The 24,138-nt window shown below is 50.1% G+C and overlaps 7 protein-coding genes across 7 annotated transcripts; 5 read left to right on the forward strand and 2 right to left on the reverse strand.

Annotated features, from left to right (window-relative positions):
• Positions 1-21: 21 nt before the first annotated feature.
• On the forward strand, positions 22-5,475 carry HETIRDRAFT_432176 (uncharacterized protein; the record flags this gene model as incomplete). The annotated part of the gene is made up of 20 exons (XM_009543985.1): positions 22-320; positions 391-723; positions 776-980; positions 1,032-1,234; positions 1,285-1,540; positions 1,594-1,709; positions 1,765-2,015; positions 2,076-2,359; positions 2,441-2,746; positions 2,801-2,861; positions 2,916-3,028; positions 3,079-3,191; positions 3,250-3,355; positions 3,409-3,589; positions 3,645-3,779; positions 3,844-4,091; positions 4,152-4,548; positions 4,607-4,835; positions 4,900-5,137; positions 5,203-5,475. The coding sequence occupies 17 exons, from the start codon at positions 22-24 to the stop codon at positions 4,359-4,361; spliced, it is 3,420 nt and encodes a 1,139-aa protein (XP_009542280.1). The 3' UTR covers positions 4,362-4,548; positions 4,607-4,835; positions 4,900-5,137; positions 5,203-5,475.
• Positions 4,607-7,094, reverse strand: HETIRDRAFT_414437 (uncharacterized protein; the record flags this gene model as incomplete). The annotated part of the gene is made up of 13 exons (XM_009544843.1): positions 4,607-4,835; positions 4,900-5,137; positions 5,203-5,581; positions 5,634-5,687; positions 5,742-5,767; positions 5,820-5,863; positions 5,918-5,952; positions 6,019-6,111; positions 6,168-6,192; positions 6,252-6,528; positions 6,584-6,746; positions 6,801-6,887; positions 6,945-7,094. The coding sequence occupies 13 exons, from the start codon at positions 7,092-7,094 to the stop codon at positions 4,607-4,609; spliced, it is 1,800 nt and encodes a 599-aa protein (XP_009543138.1).
• A 783-nt stretch (positions 7,095-7,877) lies between these two features.
• HETIRDRAFT_168367 (uncharacterized protein) lies at positions 7,878-8,785 on the forward strand (the record flags this gene model as incomplete). The annotated part of the gene is made up of 2 exons (XM_009543986.1): positions 7,878-7,925; positions 7,976-8,785. The coding sequence occupies 2 exons, from the start codon at positions 7,878-7,880 to the stop codon at positions 8,783-8,785; spliced, it is 858 nt and encodes a 285-aa protein (XP_009542281.1).
• A 7-nt stretch (positions 8,786-8,792) lies between these two features.
• Positions 8,793-15,662, reverse strand: HETIRDRAFT_470402 (uncharacterized protein). Its single transcript, XM_009543987.1, has 18 exons — positions 15,552-15,662; positions 14,727-15,418; positions 14,370-14,668; positions 14,204-14,319; positions 13,907-14,152; positions 13,794-13,864; positions 13,558-13,739; positions 13,447-13,501; positions 12,877-13,390; positions 12,202-12,825; positions 11,751-12,144; positions 11,384-11,701; positions 11,172-11,320; positions 10,907-11,120; positions 10,285-10,851; positions 9,827-10,226; positions 9,301-9,774; positions 8,793-9,237 (listed from the first exon to the last, which is right to left on the reverse strand). The coding sequence occupies exons 2-18, from the start codon at positions 15,215-15,217 to the stop codon at positions 8,967-8,969; spliced, it is 5,385 nt and encodes a 1,794-aa protein (XP_009542282.1). The 5' UTR covers positions 15,218-15,418; positions 15,552-15,662; the 3' UTR covers positions 8,793-8,966.
• Positions 15,663-16,006: 344 nt separating this feature from the next.
• HETIRDRAFT_432179 (uncharacterized protein) lies at positions 16,007-17,599 on the forward strand (the record flags this gene model as incomplete). Its single annotated transcript, XM_009543988.1, has 4 exons — positions 16,007-16,144; positions 16,225-17,129; positions 17,178-17,199; positions 17,259-17,599. Exons 1-4 carry the CDS (start codon positions 16,072-16,074, stop codon positions 17,597-17,599), a joined length of 1,341 nt encoding a protein of 446 aa, XP_009542283.1. The 5' UTR covers positions 16,007-16,071.
• A 364-nt stretch (positions 17,600-17,963) lies between these two features.
• HETIRDRAFT_432180 (uncharacterized protein) lies at positions 17,964-21,040 on the forward strand. The gene is made up of 8 exons (XM_009543989.1): positions 17,964-18,075; positions 18,156-18,285; positions 18,359-18,604; positions 18,661-18,728; positions 18,784-19,281; positions 19,359-19,501; positions 19,553-19,992; positions 20,054-21,040. The coding sequence occupies exons 1-8, from the start codon at positions 18,029-18,031 to the stop codon at positions 20,975-20,977; spliced, it is 2,496 nt and encodes an 831-aa protein (XP_009542284.1). The 5' UTR covers positions 17,964-18,028; the 3' UTR covers positions 20,978-21,040.
• A 172-nt stretch (positions 21,041-21,212) lies between these two features.
• HETIRDRAFT_379356 (uncharacterized protein) lies at positions 21,213-24,061 on the forward strand. Its single transcript, XM_009543990.1, has 12 exons — positions 21,213-21,411; positions 21,484-21,539; positions 21,600-21,711; positions 21,765-21,788; positions 21,842-21,883; positions 21,933-22,010; positions 22,070-22,541; positions 22,595-22,894; positions 22,948-22,997; positions 23,058-23,461; positions 23,514-23,631; positions 23,720-24,061. The coding sequence occupies exons 1-12, from the start codon at positions 21,301-21,303 to the stop codon at positions 23,867-23,869; spliced, it is 1,917 nt and encodes a 638-aa protein (XP_009542285.1). The 5' UTR covers positions 21,213-21,300; the 3' UTR covers positions 23,870-24,061.
• Positions 24,062-24,138: the final 77 nt, after the last annotated feature.

The raw sequence follows: 24,138 nt of genomic DNA on the forward strand, positions 1-24,138 counted from the left end.
TTTCTTTGTTCATCGTCGTCGATGTCAACTGCTGCATATCGCCCCACGGTACCTATTACGCATCAAAGCCAAACTTTCCCCCAGCCTATCACTGCTCTCTGTTTTGACCCCGTCTCCGATACACTCTGGTCAGGTACAAACACTGGCCATGTTGTCGCCTACTACACACCACGCGGGATGCGTGGTGTCAATTTCCCCGTCGGCGGTAATCTTGCAGTCAAGAAAGTGATCGCAGATGAGAATTATGTACGCGCAAGCGGGGTCGCAAGTGAGGGAATCGGCTCGTGGAATAAGGGAGGAGTCAACAAGTGGTATCATCGGTATGCCTTGTGTTACTGATCTGCGTTTTCGATACATAATTCTGACCTTTTCATGCCGTTGCGATGGCAGGCCTCCTGCCGCTACTGTGACTACGTTTTCGAACACCTCAGGCTCATCCAACCTTCTCGCAGTGGCGACGTCGGCGCTCGAATTACTTCTGCTTAACCCTTTGACTGGCAGTGTTGTCCGACAAAGCATATTTTCTTCTCCTGTGACGCAGTTGCATTATTCACATTCATTTCTTCTTTCTGGAGACGCTAATGGATTCGTGCGTTGCCACGATCCACGCACTGGTCTCAGGAGAGACGGTGGCGCAGAGGCTACTGCTAAGGCACACGAGAGCGAAATACAAGGATTACAGTCAAGTGGAAACTGCGTTTATACTATCGGCTGGGGACTGAGGTATGTTTCCAACCCATTCAAAATCTTGTGATCTTGAGTTCAAAGTGGTCAGACAATCACGTCCGATACCTGATCCGCTGGTCAAAGTGTACGACATGCGTGTAATGCGTCCGTTGCCCCCTGTGCCCTTCCCTGCAGGCCCCGCTTTCATCAACTCCCTTCCAAGACGATCCTCAAGCATTGTCGTCACGTCGAATCAAGGCTTGGTCAATATTGTCGATACGTCGAATCCCACCAATGCGACTGAGTTTTATCAGGTATTATCTGCCACTGGGAGATTGATTTTGAACCGTTAATCAACGAAACAGCTCGATACTCAAGTACCCATCAGCTCTGTGGCCGTCTCTCCAACGGGTGCATACATGGCGTTCGGGGATGCCGACGGGGTGATCCACCTCATGACGGCTGCGGATGATGAAGGTGTACATCCTTTCAACGGCTTTGAGGGCCAACCAGTTGAATGGGCTGATACACCAGAGCCGTTACCCGACATTCAATGGACAGACTCAACGTAAGGGTCCCATCACTTCCCTAGGCAGACTGAATCATGATATGTTAAAGACCACTCAACTCAATCGGTCTACCGTACTATGGATCGCTGTTGCTTTCATCTTGGACACCCCAGTTCGAAGCACCGCCTCAATACTCAAGCGCTCCTGAAAAGATCCCCCAGCAGGTGCTGAACACGATGAAGATGAATGATAATATAGCATATGCACCGTTGCCGAGGGAACTTAAGGGACGGAGGAATATGGTCGCTACGGCACCGAGGAAGGATCAAGCTCGATTCAGGAGCGGGAAGTTATCTAGGCCGGAGGTCAGTTCAGTGCATTTTTCTTGCTGGTTGCTCATCGATCAGTTGACCTGTAGGCCGAGCTCACGTCTTCGGCGAATGAGGCTCGTTACGGCTTGGACGATGTACCACCTCGTTATGCTAAAGTGGAAATCGCGTACTCAAAATTCGGAGTCGAAGACTTCGACTTCGCGTAAGCTCAAGATCATATCCTTCTATCCTAACTCCTTTCAAATCATTTCCTATAGCTTTTATAACCGGACGGAGTTCAGCGGCCTCGAAACACACATTCTCAATTCGTACACGAACCCTATTCTTCAAGTCATGCATTACAGTTACCCGATCCGGTGTCTAGCCAAGTCCCACATCACCACCAACTGCACAAGAGAGCATTGCCTTCTATGCGAGCTCGGTTTCGTCACACGTATGCTTGAAGATGCGCGAGGTACAAATTGTCAGTCAAGTAATTTTTGCAAGACTGTGGGTGTCTTGGCGCATAGTATGTCCTGCTCTTTGTCAAATTTATCACAATTCTTACTTCTGCGGGTCGGGATCAAAGTCGAAAACAAGATCGAACTCGTCGATTATGGACGTGATAGCATTTATATGGACTATGCTCACATGATCCAAGCATTTCACCGCTTCCTCATTGACAAGATAGGCTCCGAGGGAAATATGTTTTCGTCAAACCCATCCATTGTGCCTTCAGCCTTACCTGCGGTCGCACCCATCTCACAACTTCTCGGGCTGAACAGCAAAAACATCATCATGTGCACAAGCTGTAAGGCAGTTCGGGAGAAGGAGCACAATACCCATATCGTCGACCTGGTATATCCGCGTAAAGTACGCAAATGTTCAGCCTGTTGCTCATTATGTATTCCGACTCATCTGACGGTCTACCCACTTTTCTTTATCCAACCTCAGGCTGTCAGCACTGATAGCAACAGTGCCATGGACTTTGCCTCTATCTTATACACGTCGCTCGTCCGGCGGAACGGTTACAAAGCCACTTGCCAGAAATGCAAGCAATTCGTAAACTTCGAGTCGGTGCACTCGATCCCCACGCGAAATCTTCCACCCATCCTCGCGCTCAATGCTAATGTCCATAGCGAAGAGAGCCTTGAATATTGGCTGGATAGTAGAAAAACGACATTCTTGAAACCACGGGTCCAATTGAGGGGCCAGACAGAAGGCATCGATGATTTCCAGAGTGCTATTTATGAATTGCGGGCGAGTATTTTGCTTTCCATCAACACATCGTGACCGCTGACTTCATCACTACAGGCTATGGTTGTGAAAGTTGTGGCAAAGGATAAGCGATCGCATCTAGTTGCGGTAGTCAAAGGTACGTTCGAATTTATGTTCGCCCTTGATTAAAAAACCAACTTTCCTGCCTTAGTCCCAGAAGCGGAAGGCCTCGAAGACAGACAGAGCCCGTGGTATGTCTTCAACGACTTCGTCGTTCACAATATATCAGAAGAAGAGGCTTTGAGCTTTCCAGGCAAGTGGAAGGTGCGTTCCCACCTACCTCTGTATTCACATTGTGTTGACCCTATTTGCAGGTGCCTACGATACTTTACATGGAACGAGTAGACATGCGAGACCGGCTGGATTTTTCGGGCTTGCCTGACCAGATCGATGCCTCAATCTTGAGTCATGATACGTCGATTTCTAGGTCTGTATTGCCATGTACGTTCTTGAAACCTACACTGACGGAATGGATCATCGGATAGCAAACGTGACGAAAACTTAATCAAGCACGATCCTCTCCGACCAGACGAGCTTCCGCGGCCTGGAACACTTGTCGCGATTGACGCTGAATTCGTGTCAATGCAACAGGTATTAGCAGATCACTAGGGCGTCCGAATGAGACCGCTGATTTCTACATGTAGGAAGAGACCGAGTATCGCTCAGATGGAACGAAGAAGATTCTCCGCCCTGCGCGTCTCAGTTTGGCTCGAGTCTCCGTGCTGCGTGGAGATGGGCCGAGGCAAGGCGTCCCGTTCATCGACGACCATATTCATACCAGCGAGGTTATTGTCGACTATCTAACCGAGTGGTCTGGCATCAAATGTAAACATCCATCCCATATATCTCGGAGCTATATTAACACCATTATTTTTTGCAGTCGGAGACCTTGACCCCAATATTTCACCATATACACTCACACCGTTGAAGGTCGTTTATAAAAAACTTCGGCTACTCGTCGATCGAGGATGTGTCTTCATCGGACATGGCCTTTCAAAGGACTTCCGCATTATCAGTATGCTCCCGACGGACTCGCCTGTTATCCCATCCGTTGACGTAATCTTCGCATTTAACCTCAGATATATTCGTCCCACCGGAACAAGTTATCGACACAGTCGATTTGTACTTCCTCAATTCTCGACAACGACGTCTTTCGCTCCGCTTTCTATCTTGGTTTGTTTTGGGCGAGCAGATCCAACAGGATACACATGACTCAATCGAAGATGCGCGCTCTGCGCTCATGCTGTACAAGGCGTATCATGAATTTGAGGAGCGAGGTGTGTTCGACGAGAAGTTGGAAGAGTTATATCGGGAGGGACGCAAGCACGTAAGTAAACATACCTACTGAGCTGTTCGATACTCCGTTGATCGCTGTTGTATGTGACAGCAATGGAAGCCCCCACCAGCTCCGGGAGCAACTGTAGATGCACCGTCCCTCGCGCTGACTCCGGCTGCAACTCCGAACTCCATACAATTCAGCCCATTCCAGAGCAATCTTCTACCAACTCCAGGCGGCTTCCAACGTGCTGTACAACCACCAAATTTTTTCACAATGACCCCACCAACCCGGTATAACGGACCAGCGCCGTGGACTTGATGAGGGCACACGTCATGTAGCGTATAGTAAAGTGTATCACTCTCGTCCCTGCAACTCAAAGCACCCTGTGTACCGAATCTTTCTATTAGAATAACATTCGAAGCCAGGTTTTCAAGACTGTTTGAACACCTGGCTGGACTGTCCGATACACACCAGGCCGCGACGATAAAGGCTATCTGATCTACCGCTGCTGCTGCGATGAGTATAAATAATTGATGATGGATTACACGTGAAACGTTGCTCACTTAAACATACAATTGCTGGCCCCCAACAAGTGCCCATACCTTCTCCGAGGCGAAAGCTACCAGATTGATCACACAGTAGAAAATCATAGGGATGAGTCCCATCAAAAGATTGCCGAGTATACCTCGTCTGGTGATGGTATCCCAGAGCTCGGTCTTGATGATTGGAACGACCTTTTCAGACCGGAAGGGGCCGCGAAGGCGGTAAAACGGGGTGAACGCTGCTCCAAAACTTCAGGGCCGGCACATGGTTTAGAAGACATCCTGATGTAGACGATATCAAAGAAACAACACACCAATAGCATACAAGGACATGAGTCCCATACTCGCTCCAGAGTTCCCAGAGTCCGGGAGCTGCTCCGATGTCTTTCGCTAGTGTGCTCATATATGTCGAGTGATCAACCCCATACTTGATTCGCGCAGTCTCCTTTACGAGAAGATGGTAATAAGGCGGAGGTAAGGGCATCTTCACTTGGCCTTTTAGTAAAGAGACCCAAAAAAATGATTGCATCTCCGCAATCGGTGGAATCGCACCTATCGTATCAGACCAGTGAGTCGTTGTGAAAACGCAAATACGTCCATTGGTGGACTCGACTCACCTACTCCCGGGCGTACAAATCCGATAAATGCGACGGTCTCGTCTCCACTCTTCGCAACATTTCGGATATCGGCCTCCGAAGGTGTTCCGTAGTCACCGTTTTTATCGAAGAAATCAAACTTCTGAGCATATCCAGTGGCATACACAACGGTGTCAGGCCTTACATCGCGGCCCGCCATGCGCAAAGCATCCTTTCGTTTAGACATGGGGAAAACGGCGCGACCATTTGATAGGAAATGTGAAGGGAATGGAGCAAGATCGACAGTGAAGTCTGTTTTAGGGGGCATATCTTCCGGGGGGTCTATGTATTTGGACAGGTACTCCAATAATGCAGGTCGTTTGCGATATGGACGATTGATGTATGGCATTGCTTTGTGAGACTGAATGCAATATGATGAGACATGTGCATATTGTGGACAGTCCACAGTTCACCTTGTTCAAAAAAACATAGGCTCGCCCTAGACGTTCAGGTTCCAATTCTCCGACCTGACGTGTCGTTTAAAACTGTAGAGACGGAGGAAAGATAAGAGGCTCTCGTACCCATTGGTTGCAGCCCGCATGTGTACCTGTACGATGTCAGTCGAATGGAATGTCAGTGCCAAGAGGGAGAATGGTTGCCTGTGAGGATCCACAATACACGTTTGATCACGAAATCAGAGATACTGTATAACATTCTGTGAGATATAGTCAGGTTTGAGAACCAGAGATCAGCTCACAACCACCGAATGTGCGATCCAGCTACCCATGGATGCTGAAGCGAGAGAAGCGGTATTTACGAACCTGTTTGAGACACGATCAAGGATAATATGATACGTACGACGTATGCTGTTTCTGCCAAATTTGTGATCAAGGAGTCAATTGGGACGGGATTTGTTGACTCAAACTTGAAGCCAAAGATTTCGAAGTCATTCTTTCAAGCAAAGATCATCAGCACAACGTTACGAGCATTGCAGCAGATTCTATCACCAGTGCCTTGGGAAACGAGAGAAAGCTAGGTAAAGAGTTCTTCAGAATTAGAGGCAGGATATCAACTGATTAAAATGCGCGAACCCTGCCCGAGAGCATAGTATGACTTCTTTGGCACCTGCTTTGGCAGCTTCATAGGCTATGTCCATCCCAGTTTCGCCAGTACCGAGAATCATGATGCGCCTTCCTTGGAGTTGAGAACGCGATTTGTACTGGGCTGAATGAAAGACCGCAGGAGATACATCCTTATTGCCATCACGCTTCTCAAGGACATGGTTAATGCCAGGAATGTCGGGGATGGAAGGTGTAACGTGCAATCCAGTACACACCGCCACATATGCGACGTGGATAACCTCCGTCTCTGGATATGTGAAAAGGATGACATGGATGGGTAAAGCGCAAGGTGACTGGCTTACTATCTGACCATTCGTTCAGGTCACCCTGTGCGCGCCGGACATAGGTTACATTGTGGCCCCCTTGAATCCTGTTGCGTGAGATATTGACAACTTTGCATCCGAATTGAATCCTCTCCCATACGTGGAAGTGCTTGGCATAAGCTCGAAGGTAGTCAACATACTCCTAGGAAGAAGGCGGTAAGGATAGTGAGGCTGATCTAAAGATAGAAAATCAAACCTCCAGTGTAAGATGATCAGGACAAGTCAGAGGTAGTCGAAAGTCAGAGAAAGCAGTGAGTTGCTTCGACGATACTAAGGTAGCATTCTATGTCACATGCTTTTTGAATCCCATGCTGGAGCTCAGATATGGACAGTTGTTTACCTGGTACGAACGATACTGGAATGTCCCGCCCACATCTTCCTCTTGTTCAAAAATTACGGGATCAAACGGAAGTTCAGGTGAGGATGTCTCTACAAGAGTCTTGCAAGTCACCAATCCTGCTGGGCCTGCTCCAATGATGGCTACTTTCATACCCAAACGCTAACGACGAACTGGAAGGGATTGAGCGTGCAGAAGTATGAACGAGCTCACTATGGTCGGCTGAGAGTGTTCCCGGGCCGTCGATCGTGAGTCCATCCCTGACTATTTGGCTGACCGGAGACAACCGGAGATCACCGACGCTTGTTGTGGACGTTTGTGGACTAGGCAAGCTTCGAGCCTTGAGTTCACCACATTGTACTCGGTGATCTATGCATTAAATCAAGCACTATGATCAAGTAGTCTCCGTTGCTGACCCGATCACACCCTTGCAAGGTCGTGTTCTTCAACCCTAGATACTGTGAGTCCTTCATTTTCGATCCGTATTGGTCAACAGCATGCCTGCCATTTCTCTCGCACGATACAGAGCTATACAACTGGAGCTCATCACGCTTCTTCTCATCGACCTCTGCATCAGCTCACACTTTCAGCCCTATGTTTCTCACGAAGCCATCATGGGTCAACTGCTACCGATCTATCCACCATACCCGGCTTTCGTGTGAACGAGTAGCTTCCGAAGCATGTACTGCTCACTTCAGACCAGTCAACTCTGGAAGAGGTCGGGTGGCACCCTAAGCCGCGTGAACTAAAGGAAAGTGTTCCATTTTGAGGACCTCGCCGGGCTGGGTGACAACAATGGCCTGGGAGTATGATCGAAGCACCTCTTGATGTCAGGCGTTCTCGGCGAGCAAACGGACGATGTTCCCAAGCCACACTATTCAGCGGGCCAGGTTCACACGATCTTGTCATCGGGGGAAGTAGATATACTTATATGCAATGCTTCAAGATCGCCTCAGGCAAGGATGCCTGCCTCTCGCATCGTTGGTGAGTCGCTCAATTATTCCCGTCGATTATGGGCAACTGACAAACAACAGAATTTGGCAGAAGAAATGTTACAACGTTACTCCTTCATCCTGGTCTTGATCCTATCTTTCTATATTGTGATGGCCAAGAAGGGTTCGGAGCACTTAGAGTCATCGACCTCTGAAGCCCCATCATCGACTTCACACACAGCAATGGATGGGAGCAATCCATCGACGACCTCTACTATTACCGTTGCGTCTTCGCTATCGGCGTCGCCAACGTCAGCATCGCCCTCTCCAACATCATCCAATTCTCCATATCTTTATTTCGACTCTCCCGCCAACACTACCACATGCAACGATACGACGTTCTCATGGAAGTTTGAGGGGCAAACTTCCGTACCCTTGACTATACAGATAACGAACTCGCTTTCTGTGCAAATTGCTATAGCCCCAGGATACTCCAGAGCCATGGTTTCCTTTCGCACATTGACGACTGATGTGCCGTCGACCGCAGCAGAACTCGAGTGGTCTCCGGTGGATGTTGATGAAGGATCTTATACAGCTGTAGCATTCGATACATCGCGTGCGGCAGGCATTTTCGCTCAGTCTTCGCCCTTCTTCGTAGCATCCGGTAACAACCGTACTTGCTTAGCGAATTCTTCGTCTACTTCGTCACCATCGAATACCTCCTCACCTTCCTCTTCGTCCAGGTCGTCGACCGGCAAACATTTGAGTCGCGGAGCGCTGGCCGGTACCATCGCCGGTCTTGCCTCAGGCGTCATTATTCTTTTCTTAGCCTTCAGCGTTCCACGTTTACTTCGGCATCATCTTCCTACTCGTCGTAATAGAAGACCTGGCGGGCCTTACTATCTCTTCTGAATACACTATATGGAAGAAGTTCATACATTCCGTTGTTGTGATATATGATCCTATTGCACAACTATGTACTGTCCTTGTGAAGTAATTATAGGCAGCTGTAAAGATACAGTAGAACGGTCTACGCGATGTAACATACTGAATGAAGTTGCAAGAGAATAAACATAACAGAAAACACCCACGATCAACGTCCAATGGAACTCATGAAGCTGGACAGCTCTAGGTCCTGGTACTCTTCTTCAGTGGGCAAGTCCTCCAATCCGTCGAGGATGTTCTTGCTGTTCCCAAGAGCGTGCTCCTTTTCCTTCCTCTTCTCCCTTCGCTGATGGGAGAGCTCTTCATGTTCTGTGGTGTGCTTGAAAAGATCGAGGACCAAGTCCGTGTCCATCGTATCTAGACCTGCGTTTTGCTGCGTCACGACAGAGTTCGCGATATTCAACTTGAATCTTTGTAGACTGTGCCATGAAAAAAGGGGATACGTGAACAAGAGAATAGAGATTGAACGACATAGGACGCACCCCATGATTTTCTCCTCCAGCGTACCCTTGGTGATCAACCGATACACGTTAACAACCTTCTTTTGCCCGATACGATGTGCGCGATCCATCGCTTGAAGATCCTTCATGGGATTCCAATCATGCTCTACGAATATCACAGTATCGGCGCCGGTCAACGTGAGTCCCAGTCCACCGACGTGAGTCGTGAGCAGAAGACAGTCGATACTGGGGTCGGAATTGAATGTCTGAACGACAGCATGACGCTTGTTCGTGTCCGTGCTTCCGTCCAGTCGCATGTATGTCACGGAAGGAAGGTGCTTCTTGAATAGATCTGTCTCGATGATGTCCAACATTTGCTTCATCTGACAAAAGATCAGCACGCGATGCTGGGAGAATGAGTCTGTGGCGGTCGGTTCTGCGTCTGCAAGTTCGCTTTTGGCTGTATCTGCAGCGATAGTGGGAGATCCCCCGATACCACAATCGACGAGCAATTGTCTGTCGTAGAGTGTCAGCGAAGAATTTGAACTATTGCAACCTATAGTTTTACCGTAGGGCTAATAGCTTGGGAGCATGTTGTATATCGCTTAAATTTGAGCTTTCAGGCTTGAGCCCAGCTTTTTCGAATGCTGCTTTGGTGGCCTCCGCATTGTTCTTGAGGACAAGAGCCGGGTGATTGCACAGCTTGCGTAGATACTGAAGTGACTGAAAAACGTGCTGCTGTTCTTTTTTCTCGCCCGACGTCACCTGAGCGGCTTTGACAGCGTCTTCAGCATTAGCGCGCGCCTGCGATTGAGAAAAATCGTCGTAGAGTTGCTTTTGAACATCGGAAAGTTCGCAGAAATAGTCCTGGATGATCTTTGGCGGCAAATCATGGAGAACATCTTCTTTCAGACGACGGAGGAGGAACGGTAACACATGCTTGTGTAGAGCTTCCAACGCCAGCACGGCTAAAGATTTGAGGTTAGTCAGAAAAATATTTACAAATGAAGATGGTCTCAGACTGACCAGCTTCAGGATTCTTGGCTTTGCCATCCCGGTTGGCTATGATGGGCTTGCTAAATCGCTCGTTGAAAGACCCCTCTGTACCGAGGAAACCGGGCATCAAGAAATCGAACAAGTTCCACAATTCCAGAACGCTGTTCTGGATCGGCGTTCCCGAGAGCACCAGGCGATGTTGCGCACGGATGCTTTTAATAGCCTTGGATATCTTGGTCTTCGCATTTTTGATATAATGGCCTTCATCAAGAACACAGTAATGCCAACTTCTCCCTTGAAGGCTGCTGATATCGTTCCTAACCACCTCATACGACGTGATGACCACATCGTAGTTCTTGAGCTTTGTGAGCAGCTTGCTTCGTTCCCGAGCATTACCAGTGTACATGACAGGCTTCAGATTATCGACATATTTGAGGATCTCGTAGTACCAGTGTCCGGTCAGCGTCGGAGGGCAGATGATCAGCGAAGGGAGGTGGACGGAATCAGCGGATTTTGTTTCTTGATACCGCTTGGAACGTTCGTGGTGCTTGCTTGCTAGAATGCAAATAGACTGTAAAGTCTTTCCGAGACCCATATCTATGATGGGGTTGATCTGAGAGCGTGTTAGCATAGATACGAATATACTACTAACCGTCGCAAAGAACGCCGTGTAGTTGGTACTTAGCGAGGAACGCTAACCAATTGACACCGTCCTGCTGATACTTGCGTAACTCGGCCTTGATTGGCACAGGAATCTCGTAATGCTCGACCTTGCTTCCGTCAAGCAATTGAGTGAGGAACTGGCGCTCTTTGTCACGACGCCTCAGTAGTTCTTCCGGGAAGCCCGGAGGAGAAGGCAGTCCAACCTATGATGTATGTTTCAGTGATCGTACCGGTATGAAGAAAGGGTCAGATACCTCTAGTGGAACCATCTTCACGAGTGAGGCAAATGTGTTAGTAGCCGTCGATCGAACATCGTCGTCAGGGTCGCTCATACGCCCAAGGATAGGTACGACCATGAAGATGACATACGGCAGAGCCTTATCGTCAAGTTTCTGAACAACGTCTATTTGCAATGGCAATGAACCTGGTTAGTCTCAGTTTGGAGAGATGACGGGCTATGACTGACTGTATAGAAGTTCAGTGGCACCTTGTCGATTAGATAGGATGAGAGTGTCGTTCAAGAAGGGAATAACGTTCTCAATCAGGTAGCGCATTGCGTCAACCGTCATGACGTCGCATATTGTCGCGAAACATCGAGCAACAGATTGTCGAATTATTGCGAAGCGACTCCGCAAAGCAATTGTCATCATAGGGAAGAGCTCTCTGATCTTGGGCCATAAGTCTTCATGCAGCGTCGGTACAACAGCTTCCAAGACACTCAAAGAATCAATAACATCTTGGCCATATTGCTGTTCGATGAGTCGGTCCGCCTCCTCTGGCAATTCTACACAAAATAATCAGACGGATCAATAGCATCGTTTTAGTATACGTACGAGCATCACATGCGCTGAGAAGCCCGCCGGCCATCGACTGCCACATTTTTGGCACGGTGTCTAGCATCCTAGGCCCAAAGCGTGCCAACAGTTGTACGAACGCAAGCCCTGCACCCCGCCTTGAGATCTTTGCTTTGTGAGCGCTCTCAGCCTTGTACTCCTCTTTCGGACCAGTGTCATTTGCACTTGACGAAGTGGGAAATGACAAGATTGCTGACAAGTGTTTGCGATTATAAGCGAATGTAGGCGTTCGTTCATCGTCCTGACATAAGAATGTACAAAGATTCTTGACAATTTTGTCTGGAGGCTGAGCGAGGTTGTGATGGGCACAGAACTCGATGAAGGAAGCGACAGCCACCGCAGAACGAGTCTGAAGGTCAATGTTCTCTTCATTCTGAGAAGAAGATTAGCATAGAGAAACCGATGTCGACGTATGCGAATGCGGACTGACCTTGATTCCGTTCATGACCCCCTTGACGATAGGGCTGACCTTGTCCGGAGTACTCTTCAAAGCAACAAATGCGGCAGCAAAGGCCGCAGATACACGAATGTCATGCTGTGACTTCACTTCCTTATACCGCTCGATGCTGGTGACAACAGCCTTTCTCTTTTCAGCAATGACCCCCAGCTCCCGCTTCTTCGTCCTACCAAGGCTGTCTTTCAACTTCTTGAAAATATCTCCTACGGCTTCTTCGGCTGTCGCTAATGAGAAGCATCCCGGTTTCATACCCGTGGGATCAATCTCCAAAGCCAATGTGGGGATATTTGACCATGGGATCTTGCACTCGTGGCCAAAGGATTGTAGAAGAGTTGAGCACTCGCCATGAATGCGTGCCAGAGTAAAGGCCATCTCGTGATAGGCTGTGGGTGGATCGGTTTGTAACCATGCTAGAGTCTTGTCACTCAGGTCGCGAGCTAGTGAGGATATTTCGACCAGATGTTGTGGAATTCCGTGTGCGTCACACTGTCTCGCCCATTCCTCTGTGACTATAGCAGTGAGCACTTTCTGGAGCATGCTGGCAGAGTCGATGTAATGTAGAAGAATTGGTTGGAACGTGTCATCGACCAGTTGGCCCTGCGCGTAACGAGTGAGCAATACCACTGTACATGAAACGACCTTACTTACCGGAGAGCCCCAACGGGACATGAGGCAGGCCAAGGCATTCGCAGACGCAATCCTCGCTCTCCAGACCACATCCTGCGTGACCAGCGTGAGATCCTGAGCAAGCATATTCTTGTCCACGTTATGTCGTTCTGTAGCATTATCGATTCCGCCCTCAATCTGAAGAGGGTCGTAAAGAGCTGCAGGATCGATAGCAACACCCATCGGAGTCATCATGATGGCGAACCACTCCAGCAACTGGGCTTGCGGCACCAGTGACTCCATCCAGCCTTGAACAGATTGTAGTAGAGTCATGGTAGTTTTCCATGTTGCGGTCGTGGCATTCCGAACGTCCGTCCGCTCTTCAACTATCAAATTCTGGAAAAGCAGACGCAGAAGCGGGATTGTGACCCAATCCTTCGGTAAGGTCTGCACATTCATGAAAGAGTGGAGCATTTCAACTACAGCTAGGCGGACACTGGGAATCGTATGGCGAAAAAACGGGAATAGGGTAGGCGCAAGCACAGTCAGCGGTCGCCTACGCAAAATTATATCAGTGGCTAGAGCATGATATGACAGCACAATAAGACAGACGAAGCAGATTCGTTGGCCAGAATGTCGATCACTTCGCGGTAGGAGACAAGCTTGCCTATGTGTAGATCAACGACGTGTCAGTAGCATTTCAATCAACTGACAACTTCATACCTAAAAGATCCATAACCATTCCTACGCTTGAGCTCAAGTCGTCTTTCATGTCACGCAGACAGTTCCAGAGAACCGCGAGAACGGAACTCAGACACTCCGGTATTTGTCGAACGAGGTGAGTTGCTACCGGAATCAGACACGATGCTGCCACTGAACGGACATCGTCATCTCGATCGCCTAGGCTGATAATTTTTTTGAGTATTTAACTGAGAATTTAGATAGAAAAAACAGCTCACCCAAGAATAGCGGCGTCAACAACGTCTTGTAGAATCTCCCTGCCACTGTAGACGAAGGCACTAGGTGCCACCTCGACTTCGTCGACTTCCATCTTGACCAGCTCATCCTCGACAACATCGCTGCGCACAGCGACCTCGTACTTGATTCCCAACAAGCCAGCGTGTCGGACTTCCCAGACATGTCCCTTTTCATGAGCACCCTGTTGACGGGGTATATCTGTGTTTTGGGACGATAGAGTGAAATCTTGGCGGATCATTTGTAAGAGAACACGGTGCACATGCAGCACTGAACGTCGAGGCATATGAAGTAGTAGGGAGGCTAGTGTCTGCGAAACAATTTCACGTACAGGCGCTACAACCTAGACGGGTTTAGTGATATATCAAGTTTCGAATAGGCCATGATCACGTACTTGGTCAGAGACAAAATCACCAAAGCGATCTAGGCAAAACACGCATAACAGTTTGGCAGCCAAGTCGTTACACCATCGTTCATGCGCAGTCTCGTTCTCGTCTCGTGAGAAATCAGCTGATGCAAGATATTAACCGAATGTAGGACTCTATAAGAATCGCTCACACCTTTCGTACCGCCGTATTTTCCCTGAGTCTTGAGCAACTCTCTCAGCGCCATAGCGGCGCCATGGCGAACCTCCCATGCAGCACTAAAAAGATCAACCTCAAGGACCTTGACAAGACCGTCCCATATCCAATGCCCAGGTGGCACTTCGAGGGCCTTTGATTCTTGACCAGAAGCTTTGGGCGATACAGCGCCGCCTTTAGTAGGATCGACGACCACCTTGTCTGTACTCGGAGTAGGTTTGGGGCTGTCTGCTCTGGAGGAAGTCACTGGCTTGTCTTCAACCGCTACAAGACGCGCTCTGCATCAAGTATGAGCAAACAGACGTGCCCTCATAATGTCAGACTTACTTGTTTGACAGCCCTGCAGGGGTAGCTTGGACTCTGGCCCCTGGATGTGAAGGTGGCGGGGGGGCAGCAACAAACGCACTGTTGCCCTGTTTGCGCTTTCTTTTCAACCGGTTGCGCTCTCGAGCCGAAAGACCAGTCAAGTCATCTTCGGTCGGTGGTGGAGGTACAGCTGACGTCGACGGAGACGATGCTGCAGGAGTGCCAGACGTAGACCGAGGCGGAGGCGAGGGTTCTTTCAGCTTGGGACCCACATCGTTCGTCGGTGAGATCGGTGAGACGGCAGAAGACGCTGCTTCCGTTGCATCTTCCATCTGCACGTCGGTGTCGACTTCATTTTCCAGTTTCACGAAGTTGATATCCTCCGTGTCCAAAAACTCAAGTCCAAGGCGACGGATAGCTTCTTTACGAGCTTTCGAAACTTCCGAGGAGTTGGCTAAGATTCCCGGAGGCTTCGTAAATTCCTTGCCAGACGAGGCAAGAAGGAGAGACCCTTTTTGCATGAGTTCTTTTACTGACAGCGTTGGAAATTCCGGGAGGGGAAGAGATGTGGATGAAGATGAAAGGTCAGAGTCGAGGTCGTCATCATGGAAAGGGTGCCAGAGAGGGACTAAGTTGAATATGTGGAGTAGTGCAGCAGAAGCAGCTGCTCGTGTTTCGTAAGATCTAGAGTGCAAAAATGGGAGGACCTGCAGCAACGAGCACTGAGCGAGATAGAATAATTTCAAATAGGAGAGTATATACTCTTGCTATGACAGCCATCAACTCTGTCCATCCTAACATGTCTCCCAGAGGAACGTGATGGCGGTGGGAGTACTTGACATCTTCTTCGATAACAACATCGCTAATGACGCTTTTCGCAGCGAGTTGAGCGAGTTGTTTGGCGGCGGTAGTCCTCACTGAGGCAGATGATCCTGTATCAAGTAAAAGGAGGAGCCGGTCCAACCTTCAAAATTATTGCAATATGACAGGTAATAAGCGCACGAACACGAAATAGCCAGCGACGCTTACCTTGAAGACATAACGTAAAAAGAAGGCGGTTCTCGCCGGGCCGTCCGTGCCGAAGTAGCTGCTCTAAAAGAACGATCGCTCGGGGTTGTTTCTCACGGGTCTGAGCCCTCCGCCGACCTTTTTATCAGTTGCGCTGACGAGCTGCGTGACATAAAAAAGGCCATCCCGTGACAGGTCTGTTACCAGCCTGTTACCTCATGCGTGCTAGCCGGCTTTTCGGTGGCGCTGTTTCTTGCTCCTTGTCCCCCTTTTGTGGTCTATTTGTGTCCTCATCACATCAGATCCAGTTCAAACCTTTCAGTCTCAGCCTTGTGGACCTGTTTGAGTGAGCTCTCATCCATCATCTATGTCGTGGCTCGATTGCCTGCTGCATGAGCTGGCAGACGAGCTTGACAATGATTCTAACCGCAACGTGTCCAGTGAGTCTAAATGCTTCCATTGCGAGATCGTGATATTAGGCTTTTTGATCACAATAGATTGACGCATCTCATAACTTTAGGCATGTCATCATGTGGCCCAGAAACAATCTATCATCTTCGAACCGCCGTACGAACTTCTACTGTCGGATCTGTATCTTCAAACTTGCTCGACGAACTGGCACATGTTGCATACAATGCCATGTCTACAAGTCGTCAACCGGATCCTGCTTGTTGGAGACGACTCTACACCGACGCTTGTACTATACGCTCTATCGTGGACGTAAATTATATGCATGTCTTCGATGAGCAAATCGTCAGAGCGTCCATCGCGCGCCTCGATCGTGTGTTGGTAATCGCGGGTGCCCCAGGTGAAGGGAGGAGAGATCTTGTATTGAGTTTGATATCTAGACTGCAAACGGAATATCTTCCGTCGAAGACCTTCGAGCCTCCCTTCTCTCACAGCCTCACTCCTCCAGATACCTGCCAATTGCCATCGACCGCATCGCCTACAAAAGCTATCCCGCGCTTCAACAAGCCTCCTTCTCTCATATCGTTCCAACGCCAACTCTACCAGCAGCCGTTCATACTCACTGGCTATGCACTCGATTGGCCTGCCATGAATGATCATCCTTGGCATTCGATCGACTATCTCAAGTCCGTTGCTGGCCCGGGTCGCTTAGTTCCGATCGAGGTAGGCAGTGACTATCGGATGGAAGACTGGTCACAGCAGATGATGGACTGGGATGAATTTCTCGACTCTCTTGATCCCCGCCGTTTTGAGCGCGCACCCGTGCTATATCTTGCTCAGCACAACCTCTTTTCTCAGTTTTCTAAGCTGAGGGCGGACATCTTGTTACCCGACTACGTGTATACTTGCCCTCCTGTCCCTTCCGATTACCCAGATTACAGCCCTCCAGGAAACGAAGATCAGCTCGTCATCAATGCATGGTTGGGCCCAAAAGGGACAGTGTCCCCTGCACATACAGTAAGTAGCCTCCTCATTGTGCATCGGCGGTAAACTAAGTTGGCATAGGATCCATACTATAATTTCTACGGTGGGTCTATATGCGCATACTTTCTTGCTTTCTACCCCGCGTGCTCACCTTTGACACAGCTCAAGTCGTCGGAAGAAAGACTGTTTGGTTGGCTGCTCCCAGTGCCACTCCCTACATGTATCCATACCCAACACCAACGTCCGACTCTTCCGTCAAGTCGATACACAATCCTGCTACCAATAACTTGGAGCCGTCCATGAGCAACACATCCCGTGTAGATGTTTTCGCATCCCAGCTTGAAGAGCCCGAAAGAGATCTCTTCCCTTTATTTTCGGAAAATGTTGCTCCTAATGCTCTTTGCGCGACGTTGGAGCCCGGAGATATACTCTTCTTCCCGCCCGGTTGGTGGCATGCGATGAAGAGCGAAGAGACCAGTTTCTCTGTGTCTATGTGGTTTTAACACTTGTGGAAACTTGACAGCGGTGTTGATCCGAAATATTACATTTATCTCGCAGCACAACTATGTGTCCAGGCTGGATCCTGTGGTAAGTGACACAAGTAGCTCACAAAACATAGTCGTGCGATACACCCCGTACAGAATCACGAAGTCAGTCTGCGTATGCAGGTGTATGCTTACAGTATGTACTGGATGTAGTTGTACTTGTACGCGCGAGCTAGTTTTCCTTCGCAAATCTCAGATCTCATCTTAGATCTTAATGATGTTCCTAGTCTCGTGACATGGGCATCCGACCTAGGGTTGCTCCTTACTACTCTTCCGTCATTGACAGAGTCGTTTCCTCCACACCTGCCTCACCTTCCACTCTCTTGTCTTGTATTACTCTGTGAAACTATCTAAAGAGCAGCACGCACAATACCTGCGACCTAAAATATGGCCGCCAATGAACGGCGCACGCGCCCTTCTGTAGATGAGATCAAGTTGGTCTTGATCCAGCTTCACACACATCGAATCATGATACTGAGTCGACGTTGGTCATTCATTCTGGGGTTTGTTAAAGGCTTGCGTATGATCACTTGTTTAGCCCGGGCCTATGTCTGTCGAAGGTCAAGGATGCGGCACTTGGTGGGAGGCTTTTCGAGTCACCGGAAGGATCTCCTGGCGTCCCAGGAAGGAGTTTGGCATGGAAAGTGCGTTTCTGCGTTTCTTTTTAAAGGCTGTTTTGAGATTGAATCATCTATGGGACTCGCCGTACCTCTCCAGGTATTTTTGACATCACTTGAACCACTGCAGCGACCGCCCGAACTGCCGTTGGCGCCCAGCGCGTACCTTGAACCGATGCGTGCTTTGAGGACCGATTTCACACGATTACTACTCGCGAAGATGAGGGCACCAGATGGGAGCTATGAAGACGGGTTCATTGTCCCTGGGACGAACTCGCCACCACAGAGACCAAACAGGGCTGCAAGTAACCTAGAGCAGAACAATCCTCTCAGCTTGCACGATGAGGTATGTCATTTTCCCAGATAACATCACGCACGATTGGCATCATCTGTGCATTCCAGAACCCGTGGAAAGAGTGGTTCTCTGCAGTCGAGCTTCGCAAGACAATCTCACAAGACGTTGAACGGACGTGCGTGTCATTGATTCTCTTATCATGCTCCAGAACCAAATCACACTCGATCTAGTTTCCCTGATATTGAATATTTTCGCTCCCCCGTTGTTCAATCGCAGCTTATCAATATTTTATTCCTCTACTCTGTGATGAACCCCGCAGTCGGGTACCGCCAAGGCATGCACGAACTATTGGCACCATTGTACTACGCTGTAGATTACGACTCTGTTCCGGAGGCTGATGGATCGTCTTCAACCATTACCGACGATTTTACGGAAATGTGCTCACGGAGATGGGTTGCGGCAGACTCGTGGTCGCTTTTCCAAGCCGTGATGCGCGGCGTCGGGCGGTGGTACGAGTGGAGGGAGCCGCAATACGAAGTACCGATGATTGGGTCAGTTCCGGGACACGTCCAGCTAAACGTGCCAGACGGTCAAGTTCAGATCCAGCCGTATGTTTCCCCGATTTTGTTGGCCTGCAATCGAATACAGAAGGAGCATCTGAAGAGTGTCGACCCAGCGCTTTGGGAGCGCATGCAGAGCGCAGGCATCGAGCCGCAGATCTATGGCATGTGAGTCGTGCTCTAAACCTCTGCTATCGATGGTAGCGGGAAATTCGATAAAGGCTAATAGTTTACTGATTTGACAGCCGCTGGTTGCGACTCATGTTCACACGGGAGTTCAATATGCACGATTCTATGATTCTTTGGGACGGTCTTTTTGCTGTTGATCCCTCGTTTGAGCTTGCGCCGTGGATCTGCGTAGCCATGCTCTTACGCATACGAAATCGACGTGGGTCTTTAGTCGAACTATTTCTCGAAATCCTAACTGAATGTATCTCAGTTATACCATCTGATTATAGCACTCAACTAACCTACCTCCTCCGGTACCCTACTCCTCCTACCACATCCCCAACTATGCCCCATCATGCGACCTTGCTTCTGCGCCAGGCACTTACCCTCCAGATGTCCCCTACTCCCGCTACAGGCGCCGCAATTGTCTTCGAAAACCGCAATCTCCTTGGAATCCCCACTGAAGTTTCGGATCCCCCAGAACCCCGAGTTCGTCGAGCAGGTAGACCCGGAGAAACACAGAGGCGACGGACAAGCGTCTCTGGAAGCGATCTGCCCAACGGCGGGCCAGGGAGGAATGGACATGCAAGACAGGCATCGGCCGCGAGCCTGCAGTTTGCAAACCTGGGGATGCTTAAGCAGGGACTGATGGACCGGGGAGAAGCATTAGGGCTAAACCAGACGATCTTGAACGCTGTCTCCGAAATCAAGGTCGGCCTGCATCTCACTTTCGATGCTATGATGACCTAATTTTTTTCTGCTGGATTCATAGAAAAACCTTCCTGATTTAGCGGCAAATTTAGTTCGTACTCCTGCATCGCAGTCTGCTTCGTATACTGCATACCCTCTTGTCGACGAACGGCCACCTGAAGAAAGACCTCCGTGGGAGCCCCGAACCCGTTTCGAAATGGAGAAAGATGTTGCTGATATGAAAGCCCTGCAAAAACGCCTTGGAGAATCTGTTGGGTGGATTGTAGACACGCTTTTGCTCGACGAAGGTGAGAATGCCGCTGAGGATCAGGCTAAGAAAATCCGGGCGCGAAAGCGGGAAGCCTTGGAGTCGTTGGCATATGTGCGCGATGTTCTACGTGGGAGCGTGACAGATATCGAGGAGGAGCGTTTAGTCGGCGAAGAGGAAATCAAAAGGAGGAAGGAGAGGCTGGAAAAGGAGAAAGATAGGGCACCGACGAGAGCTCTGGAAACAGGCCATTCTTCCCAGACTTCTCAGGTTCACAGTATCATCCATCCTCCGCTGCCCTCACATTCACAGCCAGCTGCACCACTACCTGCCTCCGTCAATGAACCACGTTCAAGGACGATGACATCTCGAAGTTCTCAACACGCATTCGCACCTCTTAATCCGCATACAACAACATCCTCCACTTTCAACTCTCCCAGGTTTGACAACGCGCAGCCAACAGGTTTAATCACACCCTGGTCGTCGACGGCTTTAGCCAACTCTTCCGGAGCAGCTTCAAATGTCGGTGCGCCTCGTGCGCCATGGAATTACACACGATCAGGTTTCTCTGGGACGACGCCGTCATTCACACCACCGTCTCTTGCGCCTCCACCACGAGCATCCGTCATTCGAGTTCCTCCACTGCCAATAGCCTTGTACAAGCCGCATCCACCCCCGCCCGGACAGTCGCCGAATAAGGCGCAGGTACATGACGATCCATTGGGTGTGCTACGATAAACGGCGAGGATGTGATCCTGATGTGCTGCACTTACCACATTTAATTGATTGTGCGCTTGATGTAACATTCTGGACTTAATTTCTGCAGTCGCGAGACGACCTGAGAGTGGAGACATAAATAACCCGTGCAAACACACGCCCACTGAGCTCGCCGAAGCCGGGGAAATCACACGCGTGTGATTGGCGGGACAGATCGCGTCGTCACAAAATGGTCACTCCAGACCCGTCTGTTTCTGGACCGTCGCATCCTCTCCGCCATCCTCCTTCTTTTCCTCCTTCGTCCATCATCTCCGCTCTGTTCTAGGTCACTTGCCACCCCCACAATGCTCAGAAAAAGCTTGTCGAAGGCTTTGAACCGCTCGCGCGCGTTCCACAGCTCGGCACCGGCTCGGAGGGTCGTAGCGACCAACCCGGTTAAGGCCGAGGAGGTCAAGGTGGGCATGGTTCATTCATGATTGTCGACCAATGGAGCTTACACAAGGGTCTTTTCTCGTTGGTGGTCGTAGTCATGGGCATCAGGAAAGTATCCCTTGATTGAGCATGAGTACGACGCCATTGTTGTGTGAGTCTTTCGACGGCCGACGAATCCGGCCTACAAGAATGAACTGACATATGCGCGTAGTGGTGCTGGTGGTGCTGGTCTTCGAGCAGCCTTCGGCCTTGCGGAAGCAGGTTTCAACACGGCCTGCATCACGAAGCTGTTCCCTACAAGAAGTCATACCGTCGCTGCGCAGGTGTGTCTGACCTGGCCGTTCTCAATCAATATCGCGGCTGACTGCGCTTTCAGGGAGGGATTAACGCTGCTCTCGGTGTGAGTATCTAGCGTGTTCTGAAGAGAGCGAAGTGATTCTCAATGTTTTCCAGAACATGACCGAGGATGATTGGAGATGGCACATGTATGACACCGTTAGTAGCGCCCGCATTTGTTCTCGCATCTGGTACTCATCATTCGTAGGTCAAAGGTTCTGACTGGCTCGGTGACCAAGATGCTATTCACTACATGACCCGAGAAGCTCCTAATACCGTGATCGAGGTATGGTAACCCACATGTCAAGTTTCGGACGTCGTCGGCCTTAGCGTAGTTCATCACAGCTCGAGCACTACGGCGTCCCCTTCTCCCGAACGAAGGAAGGCAAAATCTACCAGCGCGCCTTCGGTGGACAGTCCCTGAAATTCGGCAAAGGCGGTCAAGCTTATCGCTGCGCCGCCGCCGCCGACCGCACAGGCCATGCGCTGCTACACACGCTTTATGGCCAATCTCTCCGCCACAACACAAACTTCTTCATCGAGTACTTTGCTCTTGACTTAATTATGCAAGACGGCGAGTGCGTTGGCGTTATCGCTCTCAACATGGAAGACGGTACGCTGCACCGATTCCGCGCGCACAAGACCGTTCTGGCGACTGGTGGGTATGGACGGGCATATTTCAGTTGTACGAGTGCCCACACATGCTCCGGTGATGGTAATGCCATGGTTGCGCGCGCGGGATTGCCGCTTCAGGATTTGGAATTTGTCCAGTTCCACCCTACGGGTATTTACGGTGCTGGATGCCTGATCACTGAGGGTACGCTATGTTCTTAACATACTCTCATTGTTTTCGAACTCAACGGTCTTCAGGTTCTCGAGGAGAGGGAGGATATCTTCTCAACTCCGAGGGCGAGCGTTTCATGGAGCGCTATGCTCCGACTGCCAAGGATCTTGCGTCTCGCGATGTCGTCTCGCGTTCGATGACGATTGAGATCCGCGAGGGCCGCGGTGTTGGTCCTGACAAGGATCACATCTACCTCCAGCTCAGCCACTTGCCTCCTGAGGTCCTTCACGAGCGCCTGCCTGGTATTTCGGAGACGGCTGCAATCTTCAGCGGTGTCGATGTCACGAAGGAGCCGATTCCTGTGTTACCTACCGTGCACTACAACAGTACGCTCTAATTCCTTTTCTGCAACCTTCCGATTGACTCAGACATTTGACAGTGGGTGGTATCCCAACAAAGTACACCGGTGAGGTAATAACTTCGGACGAGGTGGGTTAATTAAAGTACAATTTCATGAACCTTGTCAGTTCATTGACAATAACCTTGCAGAACGGTAAAGACAAGGTTGTCCCCGGTCTTTATGCTGCTGGTGAGGCCGCTTGTGTCTCTGTACACGGCGCGAATCGTCTCGGCGCCAACTCTCTCCTGGACATCGTCGTCTTCGGCCGCGCTTGCGCCCACCACATCAAAGAGACCCTCACTCCTGGCAAGCCGCACAAGAAGATCAATGACGAGGCCGGTATCGAGTCTATCGAATTTTTGGACAAGATCAGGACCTCGGACGGTCCCGACCCAACAGCGAAGATCCGGCTGGCGATGCAGAAGGCCATGCAAAGTGATGCCGCTGTGTTCAGGACCCAGTCCACGCTTGACGAGGGTGTCGGCAAGATCAAGGAGATCTACAAGACCTTTGATAATGTCGGCATCAAGGATAGGAGCATGATCTGGAACTCGTGGGTGTCTTGCTGTCGCGATGCTAGGCATATGCTGACGATGCATTACCAGTGATCTCGTTGAGACCCTTGAACTCCGCAACATCCTCCAAAACGCCGTCCAGACGATCACTGCCGCTGCCGCCCGCAAGGAGTCCCGTGGCGCGCACGCCCGCGAGGACTACCCCGAGGTGAGAACTGCTCCTGCGGGGCTACGTGTTCCGATCCAGTCCTACATAAGCTAACGACTGGCCGCCTTGTCTTTTTTTATTTATTCAGCGCGACGACGAGAACTGGATGAAGCACACCCTCACGTGGCAGCGCGACGTCAACTCGCCCGAGGTCGACATCAAGTACCGCGGCGTCATCAGCACGACGCTCGACGAGAACGAGTGCAAGTCCGTGCCGCCGTTCAAGCGCGTGTACTAAACGGGCAAGCTTCCTTCTCTCCCGGAAACACATCTGTTGTACCCGCGCCGAGGCTGAGTACTGAGTTGGGTAGTGCATGAGGCTGATACCGGGGGTGGGTACTAGATAGTCGGTAGTCGGATGCATTCGGTATCGCTCTGGGAATGAATGTATGCATGGTATTGCGTTATCAAACTCTGTAATTCGCCTCTCCGTCACTGCTCGACGTCCGACGTGATGGCACGTACAGTAGTTGTGCCTCATCCAGTCAAACTTTCCAAAATCATTCT

This window comes from Heterobasidion irregulare (assembly GCF_000320585.1).
Source record: "Heterobasidion irregulare TC 32-1 unplaced genomic scaffold scaffold_02, whole genome shotgun sequence".
NCBI lineage: Eukaryota > Fungi > Basidiomycota > Agaricomycetes > Russulales > Bondarzewiaceae > Heterobasidion > Heterobasidion irregulare.